The sequence below is a fragment of the Hemitrygon akajei genome, chromosome 27 (assembly GCF_048418815.1).
Source record: "Hemitrygon akajei chromosome 27, sHemAka1.3, whole genome shotgun sequence".
In the NCBI taxonomy this organism is placed as follows: Eukaryota; Metazoa; Chordata; class Chondrichthyes; order Myliobatiformes; family Dasyatidae; genus Hemitrygon; species Hemitrygon akajei.
The window spans coordinates 19,041,119-19,053,416 of record NC_133150.1 but is presented as its reverse complement, the minus strand read 5'-3'; the positions used below and the strand labels follow the sequence as shown (position 1 = coordinate 19,053,416).

The window sequence follows — 12,298 nt, the reverse complement described above, 5'->3', positions numbered from 1 at the left end:
GAATTTTTATTTTGCTGTTCAAACTTTGTAAGAGTGGTTTCTAACCCATTTCAAACTTAGTTTTTGCAATGAAACAGCCCCTGTGGAATTTCCAAACATTATTTGAGGCTGGCGCATTGTGCATCTCCTTCATGCATCACTGTGTATATTATTGGATAGGTAATATTGTCTTAATGTGCAATCTCAGAGAGCTCATTCATTTAACTTGTACTATTTAATAAATCTGCAGGATATTCTTAGAGGTGTTCTGAAGTGAGAAAAGTACTGCTCTATTCTAATTATACCACAAAACAAAATTGGACTTGCTCGTTAAGTCCAATGAACTCTTGCTCAACATAATATATTTTCTGAAAAATTAATGAACCTTGTGTTTTATTGCAGAATGATGCAAAAATGTGTGAGATTTTGAAGTACACACATCAATTCCTTCAGAAGTTCTGTGCAGGAAGTCCTGAGAATCAAACTCTACTTCACAAGCACTTGAACCTTTTCTTAACTTCTGGAGTAAGTAATCAACTGTCCACGTGATCGTGCAAGGCTAAGATTAATCAACGTGCAGTTTTAACCCTCCAGCCATAGAGTTTCTGTTAAGTTAATGTTGACAGTCTTTCATAAAGGAATGTCAACTTGATATACGTAATTAAAAGTATAACCTAAAAAAAGACTGCTACAATTCCGTATCAAACCAGATAAGCAGGTTCTAAAAAATGTAAAGAAGGGTTTGGAAATGCTCAGCATTAGTTTATATTTCCGGAAATAGTAATTATTTGTTTTTATTTCAGAGTTATAGCATCTACAGTAATTTGCTTCTGATAGAATTTCAAGTTTGCCCAGGTTTTCTTGCGTGGCCAGCTCCACTATAAGTACTGTCACTCAGAACACTGGGTTTGTTCCACTAACCTCCTCAGGATGTATCTAGTTATGGAACAGGTCATGGTGAGCTCAGAAGATAACCAGATAACCATACAGGGAAGTGGGAGACTTCGTGCAGTTGAAAATATAACTACCTAATTGTTATCTCAAGCTGCTGTCAAGCTTAATATTGAACTCTAATTGTCTACTAAAATGCTTACAGAAAAGATAGGGAATGTAATTGACTCTGATGCATCTCCACAGTGGTTGCTCTTGTATGTACATCTGCCTTTGATTAGGGTTACCAACTCTGACTTGCCCTCTTTCTGCCCTTCAGTAAAATCATGCCTGATTTGATCTAGGTTTCTGTTTTTCACCCTGATCCTCAAAATCCTACCTTCCTTTAGAATCAAACTATTGGATCGACCTCATGAATTTATGAGGCAATTCAGCCACTGCCACACTCAGGAGTAGCAAGTTCCAAAACCTAGATAAGGATGAAGAATTCGCTATATATTGTTAAAGGTGTTATATTTGAGTGCGTGCAGCATATGGAATAGGACCAATGAACCTATAGCACTGTTACAGACTCACTTTTAGTCTGACTTCAGTGGTTGGGAAGATGTTAGAGTCGATTTTTAAGGATGTGGTTGCGGGATACTTGGAGGCACCTGATAAAATATAGTTGGCATGGTTTCCTCAAAGGAAAATCTTGCCTGACAAAACTGTTGGAATTCATTGAAGAAGTAACAAGCAGGATAGAACAAGGAGAATCAGTTGATGTTGTGTGCTTGGATTTTCAGAAGTCCTTTGACAGGGTGCCACCATGAGGCATCTTAACAAGCTATAAGCCCGTGGTATTACAGGGAAGGTTGTAACATGGATAAAGCAGTGGCTGGTTAGCAGGAGTGAAAGAGTGGAAATAAAGGGGGGCTTTTGTGGTACTGCCAGTGACCAGTGGTCTTCCACAGGGGTCTGTGTTGGCACCAATTCTTTTTATGTTATATGGCAATGATTTGGATGATGGAATTGATGGCTTTGTTGCAAAGTTTGCAGGTGATATGAAGATAGGTGGAGGGGCAGGTAGTTTTGAGGAGATAGTGAGGCTACAGAAGGACTTAGACAGATTAGGAGAGTGGGCAGAATATTGGCAGATGGAATACAGTGTCAGGAAGTGTATGGTCATGCACTTTGGTAGAAGAAATGAAAGGGCTGACTATTTTGTAAATGAAGAGAAAATACAAAAAAGGGATTTTGGAGTCCTTGTGCGGGATTCCCTAAAGGTTAATATACAGGTTGAATCTGTGGTGAGGCAGCCAAATGCGATGTTAGCATTCATTTCAAGAGGGCTATAATATAAACACAAGGATGTAATGTTGAGTCTTTATAAAGCACTGGTGAGGTCTCACTAGAAGTATTGTGAGCAGTTTAGGACCCCTTATCTTAGAACGGATGTGCTGAAACTGAAGAAGGTTCAAAGGAGGTTCACAAAAATGATTCCAGGATTAAACGGCTTGTCATATGAAGATCACTTGATGGCTTTGTATTCACTGGAATTTTGAAGAATGAGAAGTGACCTAATAGAAACTTACCAAATATTGAAAGGCCTTGATAGAGTGTTCCTTATGGTAGGAGTGTCAAAGACCAGAAGACACAGCGTCCTTTTAGAACGGATATGAGAGGAATTTCCTGAGCCAGGGAGTGATGGATCTCTGGAATTCAGCTGTAGATCCCAGTATTTATGTATAATTAAGGCAGATATTGATTGATTCTTGATTGGTCAGGATGTGTAGGGATACAGCGGGAAGGCAGGATATTGGGGCTGAGAGGAAAAATGAATCAGCCATGATGAAATGGCAGAGCAGACTCGATGGGCCAAGTGGTCTAATTCTACTCCTATATCTTATGGTCTTATGGCATTAACCTGGAAATTACAAACAAATCTGGATAGCCAGACTGGGGTACAACCTCAAGAAGAAGATGGATTAAAATTTCCAGCCAGATCTGCTTCTATCGAAGTGGCTTATCCAGATCATCAATGAGTGTCTGACTTACCGCTTTTATTTCAGTCATTTCTATTGCCATGCAGCGAGGGTAAGAAACATCCGTGTTGTCTTTCAGATCTTGGAAGCCGAGACCATGCAGCACATCTTCATGAACAACTACCAGCTGTGCTCCGAGATAAGTGAAACAGTTCTGCAGCACTTTGTGCACTGCTTGGCCACGCACGGCCGCCACGTGAAGTATCTCGAGTTTATGCACACCATAATAAAAGCTGACGGGAAGTATATCAAAAAGTGTCAGGATATGGTGATGACAGAGGTAAAAACAACTTAAAGCTCTTACAGTATTGACTGTTAATCACGTTGACCATGAATATCTGATTTATAGCTGTTAGAGAAGGACACCTTCAAATTTGAATGATTTGTTTTATATCGATAGCTGACCAGTGCCGGCGATGATGTTGTTGTGTTCTACAATGACAAGACCTCTTTTGTTACCATGTTGGAAATGATGAATGCAGCTAGAGAAGATGTAGAAGAAAATAGCGCCCTTGCATATCATATCTCGCTGGTGCAGTTGCTTGCAGCCTGTGCTGAGGGCAAGAATGTTTATACGGAAATCAAATGTACCTCCCTGCTGCCTTTGGAGGACATAGTACGAGTGGTTGTTCACGAGGACTGCATAACAGAGGTATTGCTCATTGTTTCTGCGTTCTCCAAAAATATCAATATCAATTTCAAATCTGGTTTAGCTGTTTTTTTATATAAACAATGAAATAGATTGAAACTCAAGAAGAATGAGGAAAATGACAAAGAGGAACTATTTTTAATTTGTAACTCGGGTAAAAAAAATAGACGCTATAAAATTATGACGGAATCAGAATAAAACAGGCAACAAGAGGATATTGTTTCTGTTACTGTTCACTTCCAGATAAACTAGTGCTGGCATGCACGGAATTCAAGAGTAACAGCACAAGGAGTGTGGGCAAACAGAGTAAACTGAAGTATTGCTTGTATTACATATGTTTTCATATGTTAGCAATGCCTTTATTCATGCTATCCCTCCAGAAGTATTTTAATATTGACTTTGTTTTTTTAAATGCACAAGGCAGTGGTGCACATAATGTGGGCCTGAGTATTCACCCTCATCATGTGTATATAGCATTTGGAGAATAGAGCACTTAGAGGAAAAAGAGCTTCAATGGGTTTTTTTTTGTTAAGAAGAGTATAAACAGAATGATGGTAGTGATTTTGTTTATTTAATTCCAGGGCATTTCAGTGCACTTTCCATTTACAACTGTATGTCTTCTCTGTAACAGGTGAAAATTGCCTATGTCAATTTTGTGAATCACTGTTATGTGGACACAGAAGTGGAAATGAAGGAGATTTACACCAGTAACCACATCTGGAAAATTTTTGAGACCTTCACAGTGGATATAGCACAGGTAGGTGAAAGGTGTGTAACATGAAAGGCACAGTGAAACGTAGAACATGAGCTACACGTTGAGGAAACTGAGGTGAGATATTGCTGATTAATGTGCTGGGACTGAGGCTTCTGTCTTTATGAGATGCTGGTCGAGCAATTCGCTGACCTGGATAAATAAGCTATAAATAGACCATAAGATATAGGAGCAGAATTAGATCTTTTGGCCCATCGAGTCTGCTCTGCCATTTCATCATGGCTGATCCATCTCTCGGCTCCGATCTCCTGCCTTCTCCCCATATCCCTTCATGCCCTAACCAATCAAAGGTTCAAAGGTCCAATTTAATATCAGAGAAATGTATACAATATACATACTGAAATTCTTTTTCTTCACAACCATCCACGAAAACAGAGAAGTTCCCCAAAGAATGAATGACAGTTAGATGTTAGAACCCCGAAGTCCACCTCAGCTCGCCTCTCCCGCGCGTAAGTGGAGGCAAGCAGCTATCCCCCCTCCCCCCACGGCAAAAAAAGCAATGGCACTCACCACCAAGCACTCAAGCATGAGCAAAGCAGTAGGAAAGAAACCGACTTGCAGTTACCCAAAGACTTTGTATTTCACCCGGTATACAACATACCACAGGCTCTCTCTCTCCCTAACAAGAGAGAAGGAGGTGTCTCCGTTTTCCCAGCAAGCAGGGAGACATAACAAACAACTCGCTGGTTTACGATGTTAAAAGTCCATAACTTCGCTTTTATCGAGCTCTGTGCCAGAAGACCTCAAAGATCTTGGGTCTCCAGGTACACAGCCGATATCCTCACTCCCCCGATGACACATGGGTCTCCTGCCGTAACACTGACCCTCGATCCACCTGTCTCCAGAGCCCTGAGATCCTGGGCTTCCAAATCCAAGCCGGACTCGTAGGCCGAGCCCTCAGCGTGCCGAACAACCACGGTCGGTTATGAAACCCCGAGAGCGGGTTCCATTCCCGCAAAGAACCAAAGTCAGCGTGTAACTCCTGGTCAGGGTCTTCCAAAGAACCCTGAAAGGGAAAAATAAAGATATTAAAGATGGAAATAGAGCTATTTCCAATGATGCAAGCAAAGGAGTCATCGTTTAGCGCCAAGGATCTATCTACCTCCACAGCCGCCTGTGGCAATGGATTCCACAGTTTTACCACTGTCTGGCTAAAGAAATTCCTCCTCATTGCCATTCTAAAAGGTCACTCTTATATTCTAAATCTGTTCTCTGGTCCTAGACTCTCCCACCATAGGAAACATCCTCTCCATATCCACTCTTGCAAGGCCTTTCAATATTCGATTGGTTTCAATGAGGTCACCCCTCATTCTACTGAATTTGAGTGAATACAGGCCCAGAGCCGTCAAGTTCCCTCAAGTGACAAGTTGTTCAATCCTGGTTTCATTTTTGCAAACCTCTTTTGAACCCTCACCATTGTCAACACGTTGTTTCTAAGATAAGGGGTCCAAAACTGTTCACAATACTCCGTGAGCTCTCACTAGTTATCTTATAAAGCCTTAACCTTACATCCTTGCTTTTATATTCTAGTCCTCTTGAAATGAGTGCTAACATCGCATTTGTTTTCCTCACCACAGACTCAACCTGAAAATTAGCCTTGAGGGAATCCTGCACAAGGACTCCCAAGCCCTTTTGAAGCTCAGATTTTTTTATTTTTCTCCACTGATCTGCCCCTGGTTCCCAGCAGCCATGCTAACATTTCCTGTCCTTAGGGATCAAATTGAACTAAAGGAACTGTAGCTGCAACCCTCCCACAATATGAGCAACAGCCCTCAACCCTGGGACAGAAGTCCTGATTCTGAACAGTTCTGTAGGCGTTTTGACATCTTTGAGGGAATGGGACCCGCTCTCGGGGTCTCCCAACTGGCTGCTATTTGTTATACCAAGGACACAGACTAGAAGACCAGTGTGCCTTCCAGGTTCTGGGACTTCGTGGCTCTGAAGGCGGGCGGACTCGGTCGGTGTCTCCATGGGACACGGAAGATCGAAAGCAGCAAGCTGGCTGTTTGTTGCGTGCCCAGAGACCAAAGTTCTTTCGGCACAGAGCTCAGAAAAAGCGACGCAACAGACTTTTAACATCGTAAATCAGTGGGTTGTTTGTTATGTCTCCCCTCTCGCTGTGAAACGGGGACACCTCTTTTTCCCTTATTAGGGAGTGGTCTTTGGGGTACTGCAAGTCTGTGTCTTTATTGATGCTTTGTTGCACGCTTGAGTGCTCGATTGGGGGGGGGAGGTGTTGATGCTTCTTTTGCTGGTGGGGGAAGGGGGATCGTTGCTTATGCATGGGGGTGGGAGCTGGAGGGGCTTTGGGGTTCTAACATTTAACTGTCATTCATTCTTTGGGGCACTCCTCTGCTTTCATGGATGTTTGTGAAGAAAAAGAATTTCAGGATGTATATTGTATACATTTCTCTGATATTAAATGTGCCTTTGAAACATCTTGTGTTGATAAAGGTCTTTTCACAAAGTTTTTCTGATAGTCACAGCTATTTAAAAAAAAATTAAATTATTAAACAAAATTTAAAAAGTTAAAAGTAGCAATTATGAAGCAACTCTTCCCAAATCCATGGGTTCACAAAATACAATCGAACCAATTATTAAGAAAAGCAAACTGCATGGAGTCTTGGGGTCTTGGATAGCTGGGACTTAGAAAGTGTTATAGTTGAGAAGTACCATCACTGCCAAATCCCATCCTAAAAATGACTATCATGTGACTCTTTACATAGAATAACATAAAAGTAGTTTAATTACATTTTATCAGTTCATGAAGTTACTTTCCTAAAAAGAAGGAAAATTATTACAACACAATCAGCAATTTTTCTATTCCGTAAGACCTTTTGACAAATTTGAACCTCAACCTATTTTTTCTGAATGCTATTTAAGCTTAGGAGAGACTAAATGCATTATATCAAGCATTATAACTTGTTGGAATTTATTTTGTGAGATCAATGTTGACATGCACCGTAATGTATTACAGTTATTCAATTATTTAACATTTCATTTCAAATGCTGTGAATGATAAAGTAACAATTAAATGTAATTGCTTTAAGCAGCTCAATGCTGTTGTTTAGCCAGAATACATTTGAAAAATCTTGTGATTTTGTGTATATCCAAGAAATAATTAATCTTACATATTTTCATGTTTTTAATCAAAGAGTTAAATGGTACTTCATTTAATGCAACTGATCTTTCCTTTCAATTGTACAAGGTTTGCAACAAAAGGGAGAAAAGACTTAGTGATGTTACTCTGGAGAAATACGTAGTCAACGTTGCCATGGAGATCATGAGTGCCTTCTTTGGTTCTCCATTCTCTGAAAACAGCACATCACTGGAGGTAATTCACTGGGAAGTCTTCATCATTAACCGGCAGATGAAACAACACATATACTCTCTTAAAAACATTCCCTGTCTTCTGCACCAAGAGTTTTTGAGCACCAAGATATGGTGGGATTTTGTATACCTCTTTCAAATCTCCTCTCAATCTAATACATTCCAAGAAATAAAGTCCTATTCAATCTTCCCTTATAACTCAGGTCCTTCAGTCCTGGCAATATCCTTGTAAATGTTCTCTGTACTCTCTCAATTTTATTTAAATCTTTCCTGTAGGCAGATGACTAAAACAGACACAATACTCCAAATTACTACAAATAAGCTGGATGAACTCAGCAGGTCGGCCCGAAACGTTGACTGCTCATTTCAACGGATGCTGCCTAACCTGCTGAGTTCATCCAGCTTGTTTGTATGTGTTGATTTGACCACAGCATCTGCAGTGTACTTTGTGTTTACTATTGTGTCATCTACTACTACTACTCTCTGGATTCTCATACAAAGCCAATGTTGAATCCTTTTTAATATCTCATCTTGAATGCCAAGACTCAGAACGTTCTTGACCATTCTCCCATCCAGGACCTTGTCAAAGGCCTTGCTAAAGTCCATGTAGATAACATCCACTGCCTTGCTTTCAACTACTTTCCTGATAGCTCCTCGAAAAATCTCTATAAGATGGCTTAGACATGACCTACCATGCACAAAGCTATGCTGACTATCCATAATCAGTCTATATCTATTCAAATATTTCTATATCCAATCCCTTAGAATACCTTTCAATAACCTTCCCACTACTGATGTCACACTCACTGGCCAATAATTTCCTGGTTTATGTTTCTTAAACAGTGGAACAACATTGGCTATCCTCCAACCCTCTGTACCTCTCCTGTCACTAAGGATGATTTAAATATCTTTGCTAGGGCACCGGCAATTTCTGCACTTGCCTCCTGTAGGGTCAAAGGGAACACCTTGTCAGGTCTTGGGGATTTATCCACCTTGATTTGCCTCAGGACAGCAGGCATTTCCTCCTCTGTAATCTGTACAGGGTCCATGAAGTTGATGCTGCTTTGCTTCACATCTATAGACTCTTTGTCCTTCTACTGAGCAAATACAGATGCAAAAAATCCACTTAAGAGCTCCCCCATCTGTTTTGGCTCCGCACATGGATTACCATTCTGATCTTCCAGAGGACCAATTATGTCCCTTGCAATCCTTTTGCTCTTAACATAGCTGTAGAATCCTTCAGGATTCTCCTTCACCTTGTCTGCTAGGGCAACTTCGTGCCTTCTTTTAGCCCTCCTGATTTCCTTCTTAAGTGTTTGCTTTTATTTCTTATACTCCATAAGCACCCCGCTTGTTCCTATCTGCCTACATCTGTTAGGTTCCTCCTTTATTTCTTAACCAGGACCTTAATATCTCTTGAAAACCCAGGTTCCCTACACTTGTTATCTTTACCTTTTATTCTGACAGCACGTATAAGATTTGTACTCTCAAAATTTCAGTTTTGACAGCTTACCCTTTATCAAGTACTCCTTTTCCAGAAAACAGTCTGTCCCAAACAACACGTATAAACAAGCTAGAGGAATCCAGCAGGTCGGCAAGCATCCGTGGAAACGAGCAGTCAATGTTTCGGGCCGAGACCCTGTCCTGACAAAGGGTCTTGGCCTAATACGTTGACTGCTCATTTCCACGGATGCTGCCCGACCTGCTGGGTTCCTCTAGTTTGTTTATATGTGTTGATTTGACCACAGCATCTGCAGTGTACTTTGTGTTTACTAGTCTGCCCCAATCACTTGCCAGATCATTTCTGGTACCATCAAAGTTGGTCATTCTCCAATTTAGTATCTCAACCCGCAAATCAGACCTATTGTTTTGCATATTTACTTTGAAACTAATGGCATTGTGATCACCAGATGCAAAAACGTTCACCTACACAAAAGTATGTCACCTGCCCTGTCTCATTCCCTGATAGCGGATCAAGTATCACACTCTCTCGTGAATATGATACCTCATGCGTGGATTCACACAGAAAAATAATTATATTAATAACTTTCCTTATTCACATTTTTAATGTTGACATACAAAAGGGAGTAAATTTTTTTCTATTTTAACCTGGATGCTGTCTGTCTGCTCTGCTTGTCTTACAGAAGCACCAGTCCATCATAGTGCAGTTACTGCAGTCCACATGTCGACTTCTCGATTGTTCATGGCTCACACAGCAGCAAAAGGGCCCAGTGGAAAACTGTATTAAGACACTAGCTGCAATGGGTAAGGTGAAGGAATTTGCTGGAAAAATATCAGAATTTGACATAAATGGAGCACCCTGCCAAATAACTAGGAAAACGACTGTTAACGGAAAGGAGTTTCTTTAGTCTTGGACATTAAAACAAATCCTTACATCAAAATGAATTGTTTTACAGTTGATTAACTGGTCATATTATGTTTTCTGTTACTTCTTAGGCTGAAGTGAAGCTTACTTTTGATTTTTGTGGTTTGTCTCCATTCTACATATTTTTATCAAATGGGCTACAAAACAAGCTGTCAATTCACAATCGCCCATCACCCATTACTCCCGGTCACTAGCCCCGTGAAAATCCTCTGTCATCCCAGTAACAGACAATATCAGGAGAGTTGTTCAGCTGACCAGCTATATTAACAGGCATTGCCAATACGGCAACACCAACCAACAATGGCGGGCATTGTGCTGCGAAACTCCACTCTGAATAAGCTGAATATATTTTATTTATTTACAAAGTAGTTCATTTGGGTATTATATTTGTCTGCTTGAGTATTTTAGCGATCGTGTACATTTTGTGTTGGTTGAATTTGTGTGTTCAAATCAGAAGGCCCCAGGTAATTGTAAAAGCAAGTCCATTGAGCAGGTCACCTGATTTTACAAACCAGTCGGAGAAGCTGATCTAATTGTTATGGTTTATGATTTCAGCAAAAACCCGTTCAGTACACCTTCCGATGGACCTAGATACTCAGGTTGGTAATGTGTTAAGCAACCATCTACTGGCGCTTCAAAGAAATGCTCCAAGCATCAAGGCAAATCCTCGAGCTTTCCCTCGTGCTGGAGTTGCACCGCAACAGTTGGACTACAAGAATATCATTGAAAAGCTGCAGGTGTGCTATTTGTTCTTCTTCGATGTAGAGAAATTTCAGACCAGGCTTTCAGCTTCACTGGGATTCTGCCATCTTTGTGATTGGTGTCAGTTTCCACCATGTGGTATCAGAAAGTTATCAGTAAGGCTTTGCAGAGATTGGATGAACACTATCCAAATGGGTGTCCTTCTCTGCAGCCCACCAATCACCTCTGAAATATTCAAATCTTTGACAGTATCTTCACATTTTTCAAGCAGAGACTGATGGTGGGTGAGACTTTGAACCAAATGTGCATTCTGGGAAAATGACTCCTTTTATTTATCTGTAAGCTTTCAAGCTAATATTTTTGTGACCTGCATTCATTTTAAAATAAAGCGTGCTGCGCAGAGTTGTGGGTAAATGAACTTGAATAGTAACTTCTATCTCCTGTGGAACACAAATCAGAAATTTAGGTGATTGTTTTGTGGTTTTCCAGTACTGAACTGATGATTCCAATCTTTGTTAATGCTGAAAGCATTTCCTTTGCTTTGCTTTCAACAGATACCACCAACTTTCCTCTTATACCTGATTCTCCACATTAGAGTGGGATCATTTTGTACTCACTTTTGTCTGTGTTGAGAGATTTCATCTCCAATTCATTTCCCAGTCTGTTCATAAAAGTTCAAAGTAAAATTTATTATCAGAGTACATACACATCACCACATACAACCCTGAGATTGTTTTTCTTTTTTCTATGGGCATGTTTAGCAAATCTGTAGAACAGCAACTGTAGATACAGTCATTGAACAACAAACTGTACAAATGCAAATATAAATAAATAGCAATAAATAACGAGAACATGAAATAACAAGATAAAGTATCATTAAAGTGAGACCATTGGCTGTGGGAACACCTGAAGTAGGATGAGTATAGTTATCCCTTTTTGTTCAAGAGCCTGATGGTTGAGGGGTAGTAACTGTTCCTGAAGTGGTGCTGCGAGTCCTGAGGCTCCTGTACCTTCTACCTGATGGCAGCAGTGAGAAAAGAGCATAGCCTGGGTGGTGAAGAGATTTGATAGATGCTGCTTTTCTACGGCAACATTTCATAAACAAGCCAATATGGGTTTTATTTTTGGCAGCTGGAACAATGTGACTTTGAGTTGGTTTTTCACAAATTTGTTAACTCATTTGAACTTAAAAGCAATACTTTAACATAACTAACTTGACTAATCTGCATTATTTCATGTTCCTTTACAATTGTCTCCTTCCAGCGTTGTTTGCCAAGACCACAGTTGAGTAAAATTCTGAGCCTACTTTTCCCATGAGGACATCTTCTGTGAAGTCCGCTTATTTGTAGTCAGATTGCTTCATGAAACCACTTATTAGATGTCATAGTTATCAAAGCAAACAGCACCAAAAAAATGGACCCTTTTTGTTCACCTCATCCATGCCAACCATGATGCCACTGGGCTCATATCCATGTCCTTCCTATTAATGCACCTGTCCAAACGCATTTTAAACATTGTACTATTATCCGCCTCTATTATTTCCTCTGGCAGCTCTTTCTATACAT

At 40.3% G+C, this 12,298-nt stretch overlaps 1 protein-coding gene across 3 annotated transcripts in view; it reads left to right on the top strand.

The window, feature by feature from the left end:
- Positions 1-12,298, top strand: part of itpr3 (inositol 1,4,5-trisphosphate receptor, type 3) — a 310,863-nt gene that overhangs the window by 240,091 nt on the left and 58,474 nt on the right. For all 3 annotated transcript variants that reach the window (XM_073030432.1, XM_073030433.1, XM_073030431.1), the window contains exons 29-35: positions 382-504; positions 2,974-3,174; positions 3,295-3,546; positions 4,175-4,300; positions 7,524-7,649; positions 9,790-9,910; positions 10,587-10,768. In XM_073030432.1, coding sequence (XP_072886533.1) covers positions 382-504; positions 2,974-3,174; positions 3,295-3,546; positions 4,175-4,300; positions 7,524-7,649; positions 9,790-9,910; positions 10,587-10,768 — 1,131 coding nt within the window. The remainder of the gene's footprint in view (positions 1-381; positions 505-2,973; positions 3,175-3,294; positions 3,547-4,174; positions 4,301-7,523; positions 7,650-9,789; positions 9,911-10,586; positions 10,769-12,298) is intronic.